At 34.9% G+C, this 23,859-nt stretch overlaps 1 protein-coding gene across 1 annotated transcript in view; it reads left to right on the plus strand.

Moving 5' to 3' along the window:
• The window catches only part of LOC129220418 (cadherin-like and PC-esterase domain-containing protein 1), a 285,857-nt gene that overhangs the window by 252,677 nt on the left and 9,321 nt on the right, over positions 1 to 23,859 (plus strand). Inside the window, 7 exon segments of the mRNA XM_054854837.1 lie at positions 12,069 to 12,133; positions 13,161 to 13,187; positions 13,416 to 13,605; positions 14,359 to 14,539; positions 15,480 to 15,609; positions 21,467 to 21,603; positions 22,397 to 22,617. Of these exon segments, the coding sequence (XP_054710812.1) occupies positions 12,069 to 12,133; positions 13,161 to 13,187; positions 13,416 to 13,605; positions 14,359 to 14,539; positions 15,480 to 15,609; positions 21,467 to 21,603; positions 22,397 to 22,617 (951 nt within the window).

A 23,859-nucleotide genomic window follows, 5' to 3' on the forward strand; every position in this document is an offset into this window, starting at 1 on the left:
CTTTAATTTTTTACCTTCTGTCTGAAATGTTTTGGCACATTTTTTCTTTTTTTTTCCTGTCACCCGCAAGCGCGTAGTTTTCTTATTCATGGATAAGTTTTATTTTTCCAATTTCTACAGTAAGTTGTTGAGTTATGCCGATTTAAAAATGGTTCTAAAAGATGCGATCTCGTAGAACAGCGACAGAGGAAGAAAACGCCGAAATCCAAAGAACTGGTGTCCGAACCACGTGGTACACGGCGGCGAAATTATTTGATCTTCTCCCCGGTTCATAAAACTTGTCACCTTTACTCCTGCTTCAACGCATACAATAGTGACTGAATGGAATAGCTTGTCTATCTCTCAATGGTCTAAGGATTATTTATTATGCACGCTAAGGACTCTGTAAGATTACTTTACCTTAGAGCAATGGGACTATGAAACGACGATGAATAGATGAATCTCAAGAATACTTAGGGGGCATTCATTCATTGCGTAAGAGTCTCGAGGGGGAGGGTGTTGGAAAAATCTCTACATACCCTTACTGGGAGGGGGTCAAACCCATTCTTTCGTAATGTTTTCCAAGTCGGTATTTTACATTAGAAATCGCTCGGTTAATTGGTTTGGCAGGGATCATATTTCATTTTGCGTCTGGGAGGTGAAAAAGCGTATTAGGATGAGCTGTTTTTTATTTGTTTTACAAATGAATAGTGTAAAATATAGTAAAAGATACGCACTATGTTTGGCGTGTTTTATTTATAATTAGTACCGTATCAAAAACAAAAAAAGATGTCGAAAAAACAATCAGTCTAAATTCCAACTTTTTGGTAAATATTTCTTTACAAAAAAAAAGCGGTTTAATAAAATAATAGTGTATTTAATAACTATTTCAGTGATGTAAGATTCGTTATTTCATTGTGAAAAACGAAATGGAATCTTACGTAAGAATAGGGGAGGGGTTTGAAAAATCTTACGTCACCTTACATAAGGGGAAGGGCGTCAAAAATTGCCAAAATGATCCTTACTTAATTAAGGAATTGTGTTTTACGTCCTCCTTCGCTCGAGACAACTTAGTTGAATCAACTTTAGAACGTACGGCTACCAGGTAGATAAATGAAAGAATGAACCGAAATCCTTCTCCTTCACATGACAGTCAAACCATCAGGCCTATGTGCCGCTACCACTCTCATCCCTATTAGTTGAATCAACTTCTTCGTGACATTCCCGAACGTTTAAGTAAACTAGTTGAGTCAACTCGGTTCCGGTTTTACAGCGCTGTAGAGCAGCTGTTCGAATAAATTCGACTTATTGGAAGAAAAGTTGATTCAACTAAATTTCCTTGTGAGAAGACAATGCAAAACGCCAGGGATTTTTTTCGAAAAGTTGATTCAACTACTGTTTGACCGCGGATTGTATGTAATTTGGCAATCTGCCAAGTAAAGACTATTCCATCTGAATGAATCTAGCAGGGGAAAAGGGAAAATAACGATGGGATTTGGATACACGCGTTTTATAATGTCACTAGTGCCTTATTCATTTATTGCATTCTCTGAAATAAATTAAGGGAAAACAAAGACGTTGTCGTCTGCAAAGTTTAGTTGCATAGAAAAAGTGAAATGTCGTACAGCATCTTGGTATTAACGAGGAAAGACTTTTAAACTTTTTCTTTCTTGTAAAACTGTGTTTTTAAATCCAGGAAGTAAGGCATGTATAATAAGTAAGATATATATATATATATATATATATATATATATATATATATATATATATATATATCATTGGAATATTCCAATTTCTCTTCATCAAAAAACTAATATGTTTTGCACATTAAAACTAAACATCATGATTTATTTATAATACGCTTACTGTTTCTTAATCGTTTCAATATTTTGCTCTGTTTGTATTGTTTTGAATTTCAAATGCTTTTAAGCAAATTGGCAACATGCAGAATTCAAACAAAGAAATCAGCCAAAAAACTCGCTGCTTCGAAATCGAAAACAGAAATCTTCGATTCGGAGAACTTAAGTGAGCAGAGATCTAAATATTCGAAATCAGAGAAATAGGAAGAAAAAGAGGAGAAATGCTGAATAATTCAGTTTTACAAGCAAATAGATGTTTCTTAGATCGTAAACAATTTTAACGTAATCGTAAAACATGCAGCAGAAGAGAACGTGGGAAGACATTCTACTAAAACATTGATTTCTTTAATCGAATAAGCTCTTACTTTTTTAGCATTCATCAAATTGAAGATTACTTTGAAAACGTCTAAAGTTTGTGAAACTCTTGCATTTGCAATGATGCGACTTGATATTTTTTTGTTTGATTTTGAATTATAAAGAGAGAGAGAGAGAGCACAAGATTCAAAGGAAAGAATAATTTTCATTTTCTGAATTAGGGTCATCCATTTTTTGGAATTATTTCCATGCTTATAAGTCATAAAATAGCAGTACATAATGAATAACAAGTAATTTTGAAGTGAAAACAGTGTAATTTTCCTCAACCTAGCAATCTATCCATCAAGTAAAATACATGAGAGGTGCCCCCCCACCTAAAGACAAGAGGCCTCCCTAAATATCGCGGAGACCCCCCTTCAAAAGCAAAATTCCCCCCTCAAAAAATGGGAAAAATCCCTCTTCAAATTTCAATGGCGCAGTCTGCGCCACGACCCCCCCCCCCCCTCCCCCTCATGTAGGCTCCCTTGAATACACCATTAAAGAAAATTATTGAACCTCAAAACAATATTTATTTTAGTAAAAAGTCATTCCAAACTAAATATATAAGTTCACGCAGTTTTTCGAGAAACACTTATTGCTGCTGGTGATGAAAGAAATATGAATCAATTTAAGCAGTAAATTACTGTCCTTAAGCCAAGGCTAAGGCAGCACTATATGCAATATATTGTCATATTGCATGTAGTTCTCCCTTAGTCCTGGTTGAAGAGCGGTAACACTGTTTTGCATTCAATTTACGAGTTGAACCGCACGACTGCGGACTCTCCCTGGTGAGCTAAATTTACTTTAGCTACCAGTTTGTTGACGCCCTCTGCTTCAATGAGATGACAACTGCCTCCAGCTCGGCTACTCACTATTTTAGATTGATCAATCCTCAATAAGAACAAAACTGCAGTCCCGGGATGTACACTGGAGGGCAATATTGGAGGGCAGGTAGCGGGTTCCTGCTTCTATGCACTTGAACGTAGGACAAGAATAGTCGGTGCAGCTGAACCGGGACCCGCTACCTACCCTCCAATATCCGCGAAATCGACCATTATGGAGGTGGAGGCTTGACGGTATTTGCAGGCATCATGTTGGATGGCTGCACACCCCTCCATGACTTTGAAAGAGGCTCTGTGACAGTTGCGAGGTATAGGGATGTGGTCTTGGAGTCCTATGCTCACCTCGCGCTGTTATCCCTGAGTTAATTTTAATGGAGGTTAACACAAGGCCGCATAGAACTCTTCTGGTCGACGAATTTCTGGAAAGGGAGGATATTTACTGTATGGATTGGCCAAGTCGATCTCTTGATTCCAATCCTATAGAGCATGTCTGGGACGCTCTCGGAAGGGCAATAGCAACTCGCAAAACACCCCTCCAAGGACCATCCATAGCCTGAGAACAGCGTTCTTGAACGAGTGTAAATAACTGCCCTGGGATCCCATAAACTGCTTCATTTAAGTACGGAGTCACACTGCGAGGCCTATATGTCTGTTAGAGGGAACCGTACCCCTACAAACCCAGTTTATTGTTCAATTTTGCAACCGCTATTTCATACCCTCCGACTCTAACGGGTGTTATTTATGATCATGCGTGTGTATTTTAAATTTTGGAAGGTTGTTTGTTTTGTATTGTTTTAATGTATGTACATACCAAATTTCATTAAAATCGGTCCTGTAGTTTTGGAAATAATTGACCAAATCTGAAAATTCTCTTAATTTCTTGCACCAGTGTAATAACCAGACTGTCGGTATATTGCATGAATCAATTTGTTGAAAATAAAAAAAAGCATTATTGTATGGAACTTAAAAACAGAAAAATATCGACTGTAGTACGAGTTGCTAAAGTGTCGTACTTTGTAAGGGAGCTCAGTTCCAACAACTCAGGAGCACCTTAAAATGTAGTCCACCATTAGGGATGGAAAAAAACGATTCCAACTACTCTTCTCAAACAAAGTTGTAATCTTTATTAATAATAAAGCTGAAAGTCTCTCTGTCTGGATGTCCGAAGGATGTCTGGATCTCTGTGACGCGCATAGCGCCTAGACCGTTCGACCGATTTTCATGAAATTTGGCACAAAGTTAGTTTGTAGCATGGGGGTGTGCACCTCGAAGCGATTTTTTGAAAATTTGATGTGGTTCTTTTTTATTTCAATTTTAAAAGCAAAACTATCATGAGATGGACGAGTAAATTACGAAATTATCATAACGTGGAACCGTAACATGGGCATAAGCCAATTGGCGAGGTACGAAATTATCATAACGTGGAACTGTAACATGGGTAGAAGCCAATTGGCGAGAAAATTCACCATACATTATTTGTAAATATACAGGCGAACCAAAAGACCTTTTAAATTTTCCATTACGGACAAAGCCGTGCGGGTACCACTAGTAAACACCTAAAAAACAACAGCCCTTAACATTTTCTTACTTTGGTAGCTCTTTTTTTTTACTACACATATAATCATTTTAATCAGAAAGATAAACAATTTGCTGTTTCTTTTCATTATCTTAATCTATCTCAATCTCTCGTATTAATTTAATGATACAGTAATTTGAAGACACGTCTGTACCATCCGAAATCAAAGGGGAAAAAATGAATCCACATGTGCAGGAAAACTATTTCCCGATGATTACCCATTCTTAATATCCCCGTTTCACAAACGGCAAAGAAATCACGCGTTATAAATGAACCTCCATGCTCTTCCAATCACTTTAGCCGACGTTGGGAAGGACAATTATTTGTTCTCCGGTCGATTGGAGTAATGAAGCGGTAAATAAGGAGAGCGAGAGAATGAATAGCCGCCTTCAATTATTTTGAGTACGTTTTAGTTTTACGTTGAAATTAATCTGCCCGGATTTGAAAGAGAGCTTTCATTAGATCTTTGTGGGCTTCTGTAATGGAACGTGTAATTAAACTCTTTCTTGTTCCGGCGTTGTGTTTTGATGTTTTTTTTTCCTCTGTTTTAAAAGGAATTTCGCTTCTCAAATATTTAGTGAATTCAAAGAAAAACGGTAAATTTATTTACTAATTCTTATAGAGAAATTACTAAATTTTTCTATGAATATTTCGTTTTTATCCTGTCAGATTTTTACTTCTAGTTTGTGCTTTAATTTAAGGAAGATGTTGCATTTCTTTGGTGACAAATAGAGTTTCCTGTCAAAAAAAATGGACTAATGTGCATTGCTCACTTTATACCTACCCTGCTAAAGAAACTGCTTCGTTTTACTAGAAAATCTCTATGGTTGCCTTCGCATAGCGATAACGGTAAACCCCTGTCGGTTGGTCACATGACAGCTTATGACGTCATCGGTTTTTAACCGGTTGTTACACAACCGATGTTTCATCGAACGCTTTCGGTTGATAAGCGGCTGCTTGCGCAGACGAATAATGCGCAGATGAAAAATACTTATTATTAGTTTAAAATGCCACATGGTTCAATCAACCAATCAATCAGCTTAAATTGCGGTCGACCGGTGGATCTACCAGTGAAACTATTAGAACGACTTCGGAAACAACCAGTTAACCGGAGGTTCTATTAGAACGCGCTGGTAAGACACCGGTCGACCGGTAGCGTTACGCGAACGTAACCTTTGAAACTAGACTTCAGTAAAAGTCTCTAGTTACAGTACAGTTTCTTCTTAAGTATCTTTACTTAAGAAGAAACTGTATTGTTACTAAAAAAGTGTAACAAAGCCCAGTTTCCTAAAGATTTTCTAGAAAACGGGAGTTTTTCTTAATTTAGACACTCACTAAAAATACAAAACACAAACATGAATATTTTAAGAATTCTTTTTGAATGGCTGGTTGTAGTCGTAAAATTTTTAATTTCCTATTTCGAGGACTTAGTAACAAACCCCTTTTTAGCCTACTTTCCCAGTAAAAGTCAGAAAAAGAAGAAAAAAGCATGAAAGAAGGCTTAATGCATCTTAAAATCATCGCGAAAAACAAAAAAAAATCAAAAATATATAAAATAATTGAATAAATATTTAAAAATTAAAAATTGGAAAGTAGGGTATTGAGATGGGGAAAAATGTCTGTCGGTCTGTCTGCCTGCCCCCCCCCCTAATAACTTTTGAATGAATAGTCCGATTCGAACAAACTTTTTTTTGTTCGAAAGATCTCGGCGAAGACACCTCATTCCCATATTTCACTTTTTGATTTGAACTATTTTTTGTTCAATTTTGAACAGTTCAAAAAAACTTAACATTAGCGCCAACGGGGAAACTGAAAGTCAATGTAGATTCCGTACTTGAAGGCGGATTTATTTCAAACAAATTTTGTTGGAAATAGCTCTTGACTCCAGACTCCGACTCCGAGAATTTAGAAGCACCTGACTCCGATTCCGACTCCTGTGTCCGATAATTAATCGAACTCCGACTCCCCGACTTCGACTCTGACTTCGTAGCGTGGGCAAAAATTTATACACGGAGGACAAATGACTGAGTCCGATTCTCGGATACTCGACTCCGACTCCTTTATCTCAAAATGAGATTGACTCCGACTCCGCAGCTATGGTTTTAACTGCGAAATAATTATTGTTGATATGATTTGTTTTTATTTTCACGCTAAAGTTTTAATTTAGGTATTCAGTTTTCGGCGAATAAACTCGAAGTCATTTATGTTTCTACATAACGATATGCGCAGACGATTTTTTTTTCTTGACAGTGAAAAGTATTTCTTTAAGTTGACATTTTATTGTTTTTGTTATATCCGTGCCTGAGGTGTGCCGAGTGTGTTTAATTAACACGGATGCAACAAATACGAAAAATGGGTTTATTTACAAGACATAAATTATGAGCTGTTACTTTACACCGACGGATGCAATCGCCATGTTCTCGACCTCACCCAGCAGTCCGACTGTTGCCATCAATTATGTGACCCAAAAATTCAATTTTCGGTAAAAATAGTTGACATTTTTCTGGACGAACGACAAAACCGTAATCTTGAAGCCTTCCAAAAAGTTCATTTAATTGCTTTTTATGCTCAGAAACAAATTTGCTTGCAACCATTATGTCATCAAGATAAGCACTTGTGTTTTTAAGTCCAGAAATCATTGCATCAATAATTTTCTGAAATTCTCCAGGTGCTTGTTTCACTCCTAGGGGTAATCTGTTAAACTTATAAAGTCCTCTATGAGTGTTTATAGTGAGTAATTTACCCGAATCTTCATCTACTTCAATTTGAAAATATGCTTCAGATAAATCTATCACACTGAAAATGCAATTTCCAGCTAAGTTTGCAAAAATATCATCTGGAACGGGTAACGGGTGCTTGTTCGTTTCCAGTGCATCATTCAGTCCTGTTGAATAATCAGCACATATTCGTATTTTCCCATTTGGCTTCTTGACGACTACGATAGGAGCTGCCCATGCTGAATAATCAATTGGCGAAATTATTCCTAACTTTTCCAACCGATCTAACTCTTCTTCAATTTTGGGAAGTGCGGCATAGGACACTGGTCTCTTATTTCTGAATACTGGTCGAACACTTTTCTTTAATTGTAGTGTCACCTTTGTTTTTGTACAGCGACCTAATTCTGTTGAAAATACTGCAGGAAATTCCTTCATAAGTTGCGGGGTAAAATTAATGTCCGGAACTGAGCGAACACTGCAACATATACTTGAAATCGGAACGTCCCACAAATCAAACAGTTCGATCCACTGAATTCCAAATAAATTGAGATTTTGTACTTCTGTTACGAAACAAGTCCCAGTCTTCGTAGTGTCATTTATTGTTATTTGACAGTCAAATTTATGGGTTAACTTTACGAGATTTCCAGATGCACTGTTGGCGGAAAATTTTGTTTTGTTCGCCGTTGGTTTCCCTATTTGTTTCCACGTATCTTCGGAAATAATAGTAATATCAGAAGCTGTATCGAATTGAAGTTTGACCATTTCATTATTTATTTGCACGGAAATGTATTTTCTTTTATCTTCAACAGAAATTTCATTTATGGCAAAAACTGCTTCTGTATTAGGCGAAAAATACTTCCCTTTCTTCTTCCGTCCAGCCGCAGTAGCTTGGCGTCCGCTGTTACAATATCCATCTTTATGCCCGATTCTGTGACATTTTTGGCAATGATGTTTTGAATAATTACAATTCTTTGCAAAATGCATTTCACCACAAAACCAACAAGGATATTTTGGCATAATTGGATTATCATTACGTGGATTTGGCGATGATTCACCAAGCTTTGCGCTTTTCTTTTTGTCAAACTTGGAAGCAGACGATCTTTTGTTTCGGGTTTCTTGAAATTTTTCCTCGCCAAATTTTGCTAATTTATCTTTCGAAACTTTATTAATTGATGATTTTGCTGAACTGCACTGTTGTATCATGGCTGCATCTTCTTTTAATGAAGTGAAAGTTTGGCATTCTTCTACGAGTTTGCGAATATCAACTGGTGAATTAGGGGATTGTTTATCCATTAATTGTAACAGTCTAGCACGAATTTCATAATACTTTGGTGCGTTTAGTCCACTTATGAAAATTAGGCATTTGAACTGTTCGATGTCCAATTATATTCAATATCCTCGCAATTTTTATTTACAATGCCTGCATATGAGGCGAAATCATCGAAGTCTGATTTTTTTATTTGAAGACAGTTGTATCTTTTGTGAAATACTGACTGTTTAAGACTAAGAATAGATTTCAATTGACTCACTGTATCGGCAAATGTTACATCTTTGACTTTCTTTGGAAGAATGTAGTTGACATATTTATTATACGACGGTAGATCCAATTTCCTTAAAAGTAATCTAACTTTAGCGGCGTCATCCAATTTAGCTGCATCGGTATTGAAAGTTTCTTCGTACCGTGTGTACCATTTATCGAATGTTAGTCCGCGATCTGCGTCGTAAATAAAGTCACTAATACCTTTCGCCAATGTTTCCATTAAAAATTCAACGTTATCAGGTCCATTGGACGCTGTAGTTGCTGATGGGCCTTGATGTTGGCGAAATGCTTCTTCCAAAAGTTCCAGCCGTTGATTTGTTGTAAATGCCAGCTGTGTTAGTTGCTTCAGTAATTCATCAGTGTTAGCCATTTTTTTTCATGCTTGCAGAATTCTATTCAATTTAATAGTCCATAATTCGTGAAAATCCTCGTCGCCACTTTTGTTATATCCGTGCCTGAGGTGTTTCGAGTGTGTTTAATGAACACGGATGCAACAAATACGAAAAATGGGTTTATTTACAAGACATAAATTATGAGCTGTTACTTTACACCGACGGATGCAAACGCCATGTTCTCGACCTCACCCAGCAGTCCGACTGTTGCCAACAGACTTTTGCTATATCCAACAGTTTTTATTTATTTTGTTAAGTGCATTAATTCATTTAAAAAATTATTTTTGGCAACAGGGGAAAAAGAAACGATTTTTTTTTTTTTTTTTTGATTTGATGTATTTGTTTTAACAAGCTTATTAACGTTAATTATTATTTTTTCGTTTTGAAAGCTGTTAAAGAATTTTTTTAAGGGAAAAAGTGTATTAGCTGCTTTGTTTAAAAGGTGCTGCTTTTTTTTACGCATCTAATTTTTTTAGATGTGTGAGGAATACTTTATTCCTAGAAATTTGCAAAAATATGTTTGAAACAATTTGCAATTTTAGCTATTTTTGAGAATATTGATCAGATACTAGAAAGTAGTCTGGGTATACGGGAAAGTAGGCTCGTATAGTTCTAGACGGAACTTCTTGTTTCTTTTGAATAATATGCATTTATTGTAAGTATCCCTGAATTTATGAAGAATTAATAGCCATGTTCAAGTGTTTAGAGTACGCTTTAGTTTTGCGTTGAAGTTAATCTGTCGAACAGGGTACATATACAGTGGCTCCCAAAAGTGTTCGTACACCTACGACTTTCAATGAAATAGGCCATTATCCATTGGTTAGAATTAATATTTAGGAATAGGTATTTTATTATAAGATTTATGATATATTTTTAGCAAAACTACATAAAAAATTTTAATAAACCATTAAAACATAATTTTTAAAAAATCAAAAACCAAAAAGTGCCAGAAATTTTATCTCACAAAAGTCTTCGTACACTTTGAAAAAAATGTCAAAAAATTAGTAAATAATCTACCTTTTTACAAAGTTATTATTTAGTAGAATATCATGCAGTATCAACAACAGCTTTTAAACGTCTGGGAATAGATTTCATTGTTTTTTCTTTCTTTTTTTGTGCAATTTCTGAGTAAGTGTTCAGACGCACTTCGAGTCTTACTTTTTCTAGTTCGCTTTTCGTTTCATTGGCGTATTTTCGTAATCTAGCTACCAGATATCTCCAAACATGTTCCATTAAGTTTAAATCTGGCGACTGATGAGATATTTCTAAGCTTAAGGACAATTTTTCAGGCACCAAACGCAAACGTGTGCTTCTTATCGTTATCTTGATAAAAAACAAAGTTGTTTCCGATTACCAAATTTTGGGCTGATAGTTTAAAATTGTTTTTCAAAATATTTAAATAAACAGCATGATTCATTATTTCATCAAAAAATTCCAAATTTCCAAGTTCTGATGCTATAATGCACCCTCACACAAGAACACCTTCACCGTTCTGATTAACTGATCCAACTAAGTTCTTAAGATTAAATTCCTCATTTTTTCTTCTATTGACAATTATACAACAATTTAACCCAAAATGTTGAATTTGTTTTCATCTATAAGTAAGACGTTGTTCCAAAACGTTTTGAGCTTATTAATCATTGATATTACGACGGAAGGCGTAAGCTTACTGATTTTCGCACGAACAAGAAAATTTCTGCGGGAAGAGGTCCCCTTTAATCCAGCTAATCAGAGAACTTGGCGAACAATTTTAGGTGAAAATTAAACGTAAAATGTTCCATTCAATTCTGCAGAAACTTTTTCAGCACTCAAATGTGTATTTTTCATAATTTTTTTAACTGTAAACCTCCGATCACGCTTTGTTAACTTTGCCAGTTGACCTTTTCTTACCTTGTTTTCGGTCCAAGTATTTTCTTTTAAGCATTTTATCAAGTACTTTACTATAGAATGGAATAAATTAACTAATTTAGAGACATTTTAAACCAATTTACCGCTAATATGAGGGAAAAAAATCAAATTTCGAATGGTGTTTGTGGTTTTTTACGAATACCAGCCATTTTAAAGTAATAAGCACAATATTATGGAATAAATAAACAAAAAATTAAACCCAAATGACTTTTAAGGGTCAATACAATGCAAAAATAATAAAAAAACGACATATGATAAATTTAAATCATGAATTTATTCGAAAATCTTTAGGTGTACGAAGACTTTTGTGACGTATTATTTCTCTGTCTCCTCGTTTTTCGACCCATTTCAAAAAGGAGATCCGTCAATATTTTGAAAAAATTACAGGGTTTTATTTAGAATGACAAAGGAATAATGTGAAAAAATATTGGACTTTATATTCGAATACAGTTTTGAGTTGTTTCGATTTTACTAAAAAATTTCAAAGTGTACGAACACTTTTGGGAGCCACTGTATGTATATATTCACGAAAAACAAAAGTTATCAAGACATTGAAATATTATAAAAATATCAAGTACACATAACTTATCAAAAAATTTCAGTATGAAAAAGATAACAAAATTTGAAAAAATGGGAAATACCTACTAAATAATACCAAAGAAAGAACATGAAGCAAGAACTGATACGTCATTAGGAAGAATATCAGTCCCTACTTATTCAGTACATCTTTGGTTGTTTTTCACGCGTTGAATTCGTTCACTTTTTGGAAAAAATTTTAAATGTGTTACTTGGGTATAATATACCATTCATACTTGATGAGTAGTTCGTCTTTTCTTCCTTTTATTTGACCTTAAATGCTAAAATTTCTTTATCTAATAAACTGCTTTACGTGTCTTTTCAGCCGCAAATCGAATTTCACTGAGCAAGTTAGACACTGGAATTACGGTCGATTTTCGGATGTCAAAGGTGAGCAACATAGCTTAGATTTTTAAACTCAACCAACCTAAGTTAAATGCTAATGCATCTATATTGTCCTATTTATTATAGCAAAATAAGAAATAGTTTTCGCTTTGAGAGTAATATTTTCCACGATAACAAACAATTTTAAAGCCGTTCATGCATAGTTTTATTCCCCTATTCTCATTTCTGATTTAAAATGTATTTTTCAAGAAAAACGGAACGATAATTATATGGTAAAGAATTTCTCCACCCTTGAAAATTGCCTTTTTTGATTCAAAAAACATTTCTTTATTGACGTTTTCTAAAATCTGTATCATCTGTTTCTTTTGATTTATATTGCGAGTAGTTGTTTTGAACAAAATACAATTTATGAAACTTTTTTAGACCGAATACTTAATCGTTTTCTTACTTATTTTCGTCTGTTCAATGAAGAAATTTATTTTTCTCTCAAAGCGCTGGTTAAAAATACGATATAGTGTGTTTTTTTTTCCTCAATAAATATACAATTCAAGGGCAACCAAATTCCTTTTACTTATTTATTTTTCGTTTGTTCAATTTTTGGATAGTTTAAATTTAATTTCAAACTAAATACCAGGTTAAAAATTAAATTATTAAAATCCTTTCCTATATTAATTCATAATGCACAAGGATTTTACCTACATATAAAAATTTTATGTAACAGTGTTCCAAAAATGAAGCAAAATATTTTTCACTTGAAATTCTTTAAACTAAAAGTACAGTAAGTAGTCATGCAATAATGTACGAAATTATTTCATGAGAAAAAGCATTTTTAACTCAAGAAAAACAGCAAAATAAGGAATGCGTTATGTGCCCAAATTACGCGCGGGTCAATAACTTTTTTTTTATATGTACCTTTCCGTTGGAAATCAAAACAATTTTTACATAAGAAACCATAATTTTCCATAGCTTAATATTTATAAAACGTTTATGTAAAAATATGTGTTTTCAAATACATATGCGTATTTTTTAATTAATTAAATTAATCTTACCCGAAATGCTTTTATCGTTTCAGAGCCTTATATACCAAGCTGTAGTGATGGTAAGTTTAAAAACTTTGTTATTTTCCTTTTAATTTCAATTACTTAAAGATCGGAACAAATACTGAATTATGTTTAAAGTTTCCACTCGTCTAGTATCTCAATACAGTGATTAATTTATTAAACTCGGGCATCCATTTTAGAACAGGAAACTTTTCATGAAAATTGATATAAAATTGTATAACCTATTTTAACAAGCTATGTATGGGTTGATCCTTCCTTTATTCCAGATCCCACCACAATGCCTTACCTTTCTGGAATCTCCGTCTTTCCTCCCCTCGGTCTTTCGCCCGTTTTCAACCCTTTGGTGACGGATTACCGTGCCAACGTCAGTTACGATCAGCTCATGGTAAGACTGTCGGCGCAGGCGCAGAACTGCCAAACTGAAGTCCGGATCGATGACAAGTATGGACCCACCAGGTAAATACCATATAACCAGTGCAAAGTTTGTCACGTAAAAAAAGTGAAAAGTATCAAAGGGCTTCAAGTTCAATGGATTGTTTTAGATTATGAATAATGAAACTAAAGAAGTTGGAAAATAATAATGGATGGACAGGAAAATTTTTTGATTTCACTCGTTGCTTTTCTGACACCGTAAATGTGATTATTAGACCCATTACAACTCCTGAAGTTAAAAATCATGTTGATTTAATTTGTAATTTTAAAATATAGGTACATTTAACATTGATAAAAAGTGGCCTTAACATATTGCAAAAAAACACTCTGGTAAAAGAAAAAGTAAAATGGGTAAAACTGTGCAGTTGGTTACAATCACCAGCATTGGCACAACGACCTCTTTGTACCTTTTGTGGGCTATCTTCAGAAGCCATTCCTATTACACCCTCCTATCAAAATTAACCCTGAGTACACCATTAAAAAATTTTCTCTTCTTTTTTTTTTTTTTTACACTGATTCTCCATTTCGGGTTTCGAATTAAAAGATAACGAAACAAAACTTTCTTCACTTGGGAAGAGATTTAAATTGCACAGAGACATTGCAATAAGTTGATGGCGCAATTCGTTCCTGAAATTAGCTACCAATAAGTCAGGTTCGTCACTTAAGAGGACCAGGAGGAAGTAACCTTTGCTTTCCCCCTGTGAAAATTTTAAAATTATTGTCCTAATAAAGACTTTTTTAATGTATTATAAATCATTTTCTTTTTGTTTCTCTTAGGACGACGAACTATACTTTGGGAGTAGGCGAAAATAGGATCACCTTCCTGGTGGTGGACATCACTCACACTGAGCCTTGGGTCATAAACACTTACAACCTTGTGATTCATCGACTCACCTTAACCCTCGGAGAACCGCCATTCGATCCAGCCCTCACCCACCAAGTCTGCAGTTTGCATCAGGTAATATTTTCTGCTAAGTAATTCTCAGTATTCACAACTTTTTACACTTTTTCTTTTTTCTTCTCCTGATCAACTGAATCCGAATCAGTCTAGACGAAATTGTGCTTGCTACTCGTCTTAGCTGATACTTTTTTTTTTCTTCTTTTGAACTTTGTTATCATAGGTGGATACAGATTACCATTTTAGGTTAGGGTCATGCTGAAGATTGCCACACCCATGAATGAACCTACGGTTTTGGGTACGAAAATTGTCTCAAACTGCTTGGATGTCAAAAGCACCAGATCGGCCGATTATAAGACACTTAATAGGGCATAAACGTTGCAAATTAATTTCATAAGCAATGAAAAGAAATAATATTTTAAATATTACTTTCAAAAATAATTAATGAACTGCAAAGACTCGTTTACATTTCATTTATAAAGTGTAGAGACACAATGTGGACGGATACTATTGTCGACGGTTTGGGAAGGGGGGGGGAGTCATGACCCCCTGAGCTTCCTCTGGTATCCGTGACTGTGTGATATTTTGAATTAAAAATGTACTTAATATTTATTTGAGTAATTAGTTTCTTTTTATTCCTAGTATTTGCCAAAATCTTGCCACATGAAAAAAATAAAAACATTAGTTGAAACATTTTGTGCGTGTAACTTATTTTATAGGTATTGGAAGTAGGGGAATGTGGGGCAAAGTCAAATGGTTAAGAAAACTTAACTTTTTCAAAATGAACAAATTGGAATGGTAGCGCTAAAAACAGTGTTAATATTTCACCATTTCACTTTGCCTCACATTCCCCCTCCATAATATTTCATGCAATGTTGGAACGAAACGAAATTAGATGTCCTTTGTTGTGCGGCGATGCGCTTATTTTCCATTAGAGAATTTAAAACTTGTATTAGGAAAAAAAAAAGGTCATTCATTTTGAATAATATTTTCTTTGTAGGAGTGCGAGATGCGGGTTTCCCCCACAGAGCTTTGCGGTATACAAAGGGATGCCGGTATCTCACGCGACTGGGTCTCTTATACTGCCGAAACAGCTGGTTTGCCCATATGTCAGATTGGTGATGCACCCGGTAAGCACAAAGGAAAATTTTGCATTTTGTTTTCATTGAACTTCTTTTCTTCCTTTTAGAAATATTGTCTTATGGCGTTAAAAATGATAAAATTGAAGAAGCAATTAGTGCCATTTTTTTCTGAAATGTAACAAAGGTAATACGTGCTAGGTGAACCGAAGAGTGACTTATTACTTCGGCTCAATTTCATCTTTAAAAAATCCAAAACATCGTTAAAGGATTAGCAGTTGTCGCATGACGGTGAAAACATTTTAAATAATCTACTGTAAAAGCTGTTTTTTCTTTTTTTTTTTTTTTTCTTTTTTTTTTTTTTCTTTTTTTTTTTTTTTTTTTTTTTTTTTTTTTTTTTTTTTTTTTGTGAGCCGTAATTTTTGCGAAAATGAAGATGTTGGAGTTTTCGCAAATTTTATCCCGAATGTGAAAAAATATGCCGCAAAAATAAGTGCTTTTTCAGTATGTAATTTTAAAAGAAAATGGGAGAACATGAAATAGAAGACAATGAATGAACACGCAAGTACGCAATCTCAGTGGGCAAATACAGTACTTTCTAGTTGTTTTCCATTTTATTCTATTCTATTCAAGAGTCACAACTGACTACAACTGTATTTATGTCGAGGACTGCATACTAAGTGCCTTGCCTCCATTATTTTATATACCGATAGATGGCAGCACCATCACCGGATCGAACAGTTAATGAGAATTTAGAACTAGTCCAAGAGCTAATAGCTACCTGGTGCTAGCACCCCCAGAGGTATCGTTTCACTTGGAGGACATTGAGACCACGAGCATATTTAACGTCGCCCAGTCCCCTTTAATGACGACGGTGGGTCTTCGACCAGCGGGGATCGAACCCGAGACCCTCCGGCCCCGAGTCCAATGCCCTACCGATCAGGCTACCACGGCCCGTTTTCCATTTTGCAAATGTATGGGAAGAAATTACTACTGCCAATTCATCAAGAATAAATTTTTTTAAAAATTTCATGTTCAGTCTACCCCACTTCTTTTAAAACTATAAATCTTTCGGGTTTTTTTTTTTATTTTTGGCTCAATCGTTAGACAGAGCTTTAAGCTTTGAACTCATCGGACCTTGGATCGAATTCTGGCCAAGACGTTTCAGGCATATTCACAACAAAGTTGTATATTTCAATGAAGAAAATTTATACTAATATTATAAAGAGAGAGAGCGGATTTTTGTGTGTTTATATGTTCGAGGTAATCTCTGGAACCACTACACCTATTTGAAAAATTCCTTCACTATATGAAAAGCGCTTTCTTACTGAGTGACATAGGCTATAATTCGAAAAAATCCGATAAATAGTTCCTTTTTTATTCCAATTTAACACCAAATTTCACATAAATTCCCGAATATGGGAGTGAAAAATTACTTGCACATATTAATATTATATATCATTGAAAAGGGTAGAATTTTCCGCGTTCTAAACAATTTGTTTCAATGCTCTAACTTAATTACGGCGCGAGTAATATGCGTTTTTAGCGCGACCTTTTTTAGGCTTAGCTGAAATTTATGCACTACTTTCTTCATTAAATCTATCAATAAAAAGGGAAGGAATTGTCCCACAGTTTTTCGCTTTTTTTTTTTTTTTTTTTTTTTTTTTTTTTTTGACACCATTGGGAAAAAACGACATTTTTTACTCCAGATCACACTTGACCTATGGTCGAAAAACTTAGCTTCTATCTTCAAAGGAAAAAAAGGTACAAGCTCTTTTAAATCAAGTTCGGAAAATGTCATTTTGATTCAGGTTGTCAACCATTTTATTTTCGCGTTTCCACGGTTACGCTTTTTGAATCCATCGTTTCTTTCCTTATTTTGCATTTAATTTCTTAAACTTATTTTATTTCGTGTTTACATGGTTACGTTTTTAAAATCCATCTTTCGCATTTTAATTTCTTTAAAATATTTTAATATCTGTCGTCATTGTTTGAAAGGGTAATTTTACTGGTGTTTTTTTTTTTCTTTTATTTATGCCTGATTGTTGAATATATGTCACTTGACACAATTTTTATTCTCAAGGTAGACCGGGCAAAGCCGCGCAACACAGCTCTTAGTATATAAAGATTTGAAAGTTACTGTTAATGTGATTTCATACTTTTTTGTTTGTTTGGCGAAACATTTATTATTGCCAAAGAAAAAACATCCGTTTCACTCGCAAAAGGGCTGGGTTCCGGTAGCGTAGTCGCTTGGCGCGATAGGCGTTGAGCAGTTCAGTCTAGGATTATTATTTTAAGGCAACGTTAGGTGGAATTTTTGAATTTTACACATTTTTTTTTTTTTCGTTAGGCGGATAGATTATGATAGTGTGGTTGCTGGGCGAGTTTGGTGATAAACAATAGAGTTGCGGAACTTTTTTTACATTTGAAAAATATTTTTTGATGCCTTTTTCTTTATTTGGCGAAATATTTTAAATTGCAGTAAAAACCGCTTCACTCGCTAAATCGCTAAATAGAGTTTTAAAGCAACTGTAAATCTAATTTAATGATTTGACGAAACGTTTTAAATTCCAAAGAAACTTTAGTATTTTTTTTCTTGAAAAGGTGTTTAAGCATTTTATACAAAGAAAAATGATCATTTCACATCAGAGGAGGAGGGGGGCGTCAATTTCTTTTATTCAACGTACTTCCATTAAATTTTTAGCACGGGCATCGCTGTGCATGTACTGCTAGTAGAGTATAAATAACGAGAACTCGAAACAGTATTTGGTGCTTCAACGGATACTCTGTTGATAACCACACTGTTAAAAATTTTCCGGAAAATTTACGGTAATTGTTACTGGCATCCATGTTGCCAGTAATTATTACCGTAAAAATCAAATGTTACTGTAAAATTTTACGGTTTCCTCAGTAGGCCACAGCAACCAGTTGGCGCTGGGATCGCTTATTTCTCCGGTATAAATTACCGTAAAAATCAGCGATGCGTCGGCGATGCAATTTTACAGTAACAATTACCAGAAAATCTTCCTGAATTTTTAACAGTGCAGCAGCTGTACTCATCGGAGTACATGCAACCAAGGACAACAAGAATGAAAGAAAGTGAGAAGAGCGCATGTAAGACTTTCCGTCTCACTAAAAGCGACTAAACCACTTTCATCACACAAAAATTTGAAACTTTTGCTTGACAACATTTCAAATGTTTGAGAATTTCGAAGTCCTCGCCTAAAAAGTTTCATTTCAAGAAAAGAAAGTAATGGTACTTTTTTTATGTTTAAATACTGAAGATAACTGACTTATGAATTTTTTTCTGAGCATGTTACTCATACCAGTTAAAATGTTGGATTTTTGGTCGGCAGAATGTTAATTTTGTTCTCCGGCTTCCGCCGTAGAAGGGCCGTTTAATATTTTCTTTGATTATATTTATACTAATTTTCTAACATTTTAATTTTAATAGAACTCGTCGAACGAAATAATTTACTTTTAAAATAATCACTCTTCCTTTTCATGAAAATAAATAAAAAAGCTAAAAAAGTTATCAATACATTTCTTTAAAAGATATCGTTAACGATACTAGTAAAAAAAATTAATCGAAGAAATTAAAAATAACTTCAGCACGATGAATCAGTATCATCACATGATTAATTTATTCGTAATGAACTTGAATTACGATTAAGAATGTTATAGAAATTATATTTAGATGACAAGCTCTCATAAATGACTTATTCCTTGCAGGAAATGAAAGAATTGTAGAATCTGTAGTCGTCATGAAAGTAAAAACCATTAAGAGCATCTATTCTTTAAGAGAAGAAAGATCAATATCGTCAGACAGGGGGAAAAAATAAATCTTCTGAATAGAACAGAAAAAGAAATTCCCAACACATAAAAGATGGTTATTGTAATTGATGTAATTGCTTCATTATTAAAATTAGATCATTTTCGACATGATTTTTTTTTCTGAAAGAGTGTATTTAAAGTCGCCTTAGATTTATCAGTCTCCTGAAGTAAATTCATATCATATTTTAATAAATGGTTATTGGACAGAGAAATGATTGAACGCCTCAGAAATTGCTTCTGACTATCTCTTGGTTGTAAATTATGTTGGAGTTTAGGAAATACCAAATAGAACCTGCTATTTTTATTTTAAAATCGATCCTCGCTTTCAATTCCGACGTATAGGATTTAAAGCATCAGAGAAACTTAAATACAATGAGTTTTGAAAATTATCAGACTAATGAGATGGAGTTTCACATTTAAAAATTGACTTCAGTTTAAAGCCTAAAGTAAGAATGAATATTCTGTGTGAAAATCTTGCAATTCCTATCACCAAAAAGCACGTGGTAGGTCCTTTCCCTAAAAAAAGCACCAAAAAAGAAAAAAATGAACTGATTAAAGCTGATGTCCTTTTGATCCATTGTAATTCATCAACCAATACTTGAAAACGCTAGAAGCCAGAGAAAAAAACACCAAAACCATCCTCCAAAACTACCCAACCTTATCTTTTGTTTGAAAACAAGACATTTTACGGAATAAAATAAAACCAATTTCATGCACACCCCTCAAGTTTTTCAAACTTTCCAAAGAAATAAAAGTATTTTCTTCATGTGAATCAGGTTAAATAATCTTCCCTTTTAATGTCGTGACTGAAATTAGTCAGTCAGAAGCACTTTAAAGCTCATAGTCGTTGTATCACGCCCCGCCAGGTAAAACGCCCCGGTAGCTGCGTTTCATGATTTCAACAACAGAGTGCGCCAATGTCGACTTTTTCGACAGCTTTTGTGTATAAAAAAGTTCTACGCATACACTACAGCCATTTTCAGCGAATTTTTAGAGATAATTCCAGCTTTATGGCAAAGTTAAAGGTAAGAGCGACACTTTACTAGTGACTAGTTAAAAGTATCACTCTTAAGTAAGAGGGAAGTAGAGATCCTAAATGCGGAGATATTGGACAACTTCGGAACGGCGGCCATCTCATGTCCAAAGATGTTCACTCCCCGTAGACCGTAACGCATCTTCTGCCCCAATTAACACTGTACATCGTATCGAAAAAAATTGGAAGCTAATTATGATATTATGAAACGCAATGTGCAGATCACAAATATCTGTTTGTTTTCTATCTTTATGAACAAATTTTTGAGGGAAAAAAATCTTTGTACGCGGTATGACGATGCGAAACAATTGCCGCCGGATTGCCAGACTTGGCGCTCACTCAGTTTAATGACAATACGAGGAGAAAAGAAAATAAGTCTGTTCTTTAAAGATGTCATGTCCTATATTCCGTTGGAAAACTAAAAATTCACACAGCACAGCATTTCGAGCTGACAACACTTGGACTAAACATGGCGGAGATCGACGCGCCATTGTCCAATCTCTCTGTATATAGGATCTCTAGAGGGGAGCACTGAGCAGTTTAAAACCTCTTACATTTTCATTTATCTACATTTTCATTTTGCTAGAGCAAAAGTGATTTTTCATTTCGTTGCTCATATTATTCGTATAGATTCTTATTAATTTAGTTAGATTAAAATACTTTTTGCTTAGTGTAAGAAGTTTGGTAATGTTACCTGAAGTGGAGCATTTTACCCGATGGAGTGGGGAGAATTGCCTGACTGTGAAGGTAATATTCCCCCAAAGCTGCGAGTTTTTTTTTTTTTTTTTTTTTTTTTTTTTTTTTTTTTTTTTTTTTTTTTTTAAGGGGAGGTGCAATAAAAATTCAATTCGTAGTTTTCGGTCATGAGAGATTTTATACAGCATCTGGATCTACATTAAGACAGGCAGGGAGTATTATCTTTTATTTTTCGCCAACAGAGAAAATTAAATACTTTTCTTAGAAATTCACAGCTTATAGCCTTGTCTGTATTTTGTTTTAACCATCTGTGGTTGTTAACTTGAAATGAACAACTTCTTTCAGGTCGCTGGGTTTTGCCATGTCGCTCTTGTGCAGATCGAAGTACATGTTTCTGGAGGGAAGCAGTATGGCAGCCCTATGGTTGCAGGCACGTAGTACTGTCCACAGATCAGCTGAAACAGTGCTTGGCTGGAAAGAAGGTAAATAGCTTCCCAAAACCCCAAGGAAATTTTTATTTATTTTTGCTCAATAAAGGTCACTTATCTCATTTGGCCGCAGAAAGTAGCCAAATATAAATGTACAGCAATTGTTGCTGGTGCTTTTGCAGCTTTTCTGGTAGCTGGGTCAGATTACGGTATTTTTGACATTCATGTAGAATCCGTAACGTGATCTTTTTTGCCATAACTTTTTAATTTACTGTTTGATTAGCATATTATTTTATTTTGAGCTTTTCCTACCATTATGCCAACTCAAATTAAAATAATTTGCAAATCAAACAGTAAGTAGAAAAGTTATGGCAAAAAAAAGTACCGTTACGGACTCTACATAAATCTCAAAAATACCGTGAAATGACCCAGCTGTTTTATATTAAATTATTATTTTTTTATAAAAAAGTACGTAACGTAAATTTAATCATATGCAACTAAGTACGTCAAAACTAAAACTTAGTAAGGAGGTTGAAGGGACTTTTCTTGACCTTTTATGTTCTTTCGTACTTTGAATATCCGTTGCAAAGTCTCAAATTTTTCGCTACAAATATTAAATCTTTTAACCCTATATTTATGTGCATTGTTTATGCAAATAATTTTTTTGAAACCAAAAATATGTTTTGAACTGTATACAAAGCATCACTTTACAAACTGATTTTTTAAAATGCTGCAAATAATAGTCATTGCAGACCGGTAAATTAACTAAACAATCTTTCGACAGAGTAGCTTTACGAACAAAATCTGTTCTTATAATGATTTTTGTTCTTTCATTTTTCTCTTAAAGTTGATGTTTATTGGCGATTCTACAAATCGAGGCATGATGCATTACGTCATTGAGAGACTCAACGGCAGTTTGAGTGAATGGGACAAGACTCACGACATCCGAGTCTACACAAATGTCAATGGAGGCCGCACCGCTGTCAGCTTCGCTTATTATCCACAGTTCTGGCTGCCCACCAATCAGAGACCTGTTTTCGACAAAGCACTTTACCACCTGATACAAAAGTAAGTCTTCAAGTGAAATTAAAACTAGTTTATACATAGCCGAGGATCTTTCTTCAAAATATAAAGGACATAACCTTGCATTACACCCTCAAAACGTTTCCGTTCAAAGGTGTAATGCAGGTATATGTAAATTAGGGCATCACCGATGGGGAGATGTAAATACAACAAAGCAGTGGATCATTGTGGCACTCGTTTATTTCCGAAGATATGAGTGTACAAAATGCTCAAACGTTAGCATTTGACTATGTTAAACAGGACCAAGGGGAAAATACTTCACAGCACACTCCAGGGTCCCCTGTACCTACCACTATTTTGGGTTTTGCTGGTAGTATGATGCCCTGAAGACAGTTGTGTTTTTTTGAACCAGACCAGAAGTCGAGTTGTTGCTTTAATGCTTGTTGTAGTCAGTATTGAACGTGGATGACATCCCAAATTGAATTGAATCTTGTATCGAACTGTCAACAGTGGCAGTATGTTGGTATATGTACCCGTAGATGAATCAATGCAGTACCAATTCAGTACTTTCAGTAGCAGTTGACAAATCAATGCGCAACTTGCTTTCTTTCCTTTCCCGGTCTGTGCCGGCAAATTAATGCGCAATCCACGAAAAGGGAAACTACGGATTGCACATTGATTTATCCACTGGATCACTGGTAGAGATACCAGTATATCGCCATTGTATATAAGAGGCCATCACATCCAATACAAACTACAACACGCAGGAGATTAAGTCAAGATGATGATGCGACTAAGGTGGAACGTCATACCCGCCATCCACTTCTGGTTCCCCATACGGTTTTCATAATTTTTCTCTCTTGAAAACAGTTCTTGAAAAGTTGACAGTTCGTTTCGGCCGCGTCCATACACAGAAGTGCAACATGCAGTTTCGTATTGACGGTAAATGTTTGCCATCGCCAAGTCTTATCCTGGTTCCTTTCTCTATTATCCTTGCATTATTCTATGAGATTATTAATGAAGCAAATGTCAATTGTGCCACTCTATTCGGAGATATCACGCAATCAAAAAGTCTCTGCGCCTATTTTTTATTCGCCAAAAACAAGTACATACTACAGGTATTTACAAATATACACAGTGTACTACGTACCTTACATTATTTCTCCACATAGTCACCACACCAGTTCAGACATTTGTCCCATCGCAGCACTAAATTAGAGATTCCCCTGTGGTAAATTCTTCCGGATGCCTGTGGAACCACCGTTGGACCGCGTTCTTGGCTTCCTC

The sequence above is a fragment of the Uloborus diversus genome, chromosome 4 (genome assembly GCF_026930045.1).
Source record: "Uloborus diversus isolate 005 chromosome 4, Udiv.v.3.1, whole genome shotgun sequence".
NCBI classification, from domain to species: domain Eukaryota; kingdom Metazoa; phylum Arthropoda; class Arachnida; order Araneae; family Uloboridae; genus Uloborus; species Uloborus diversus.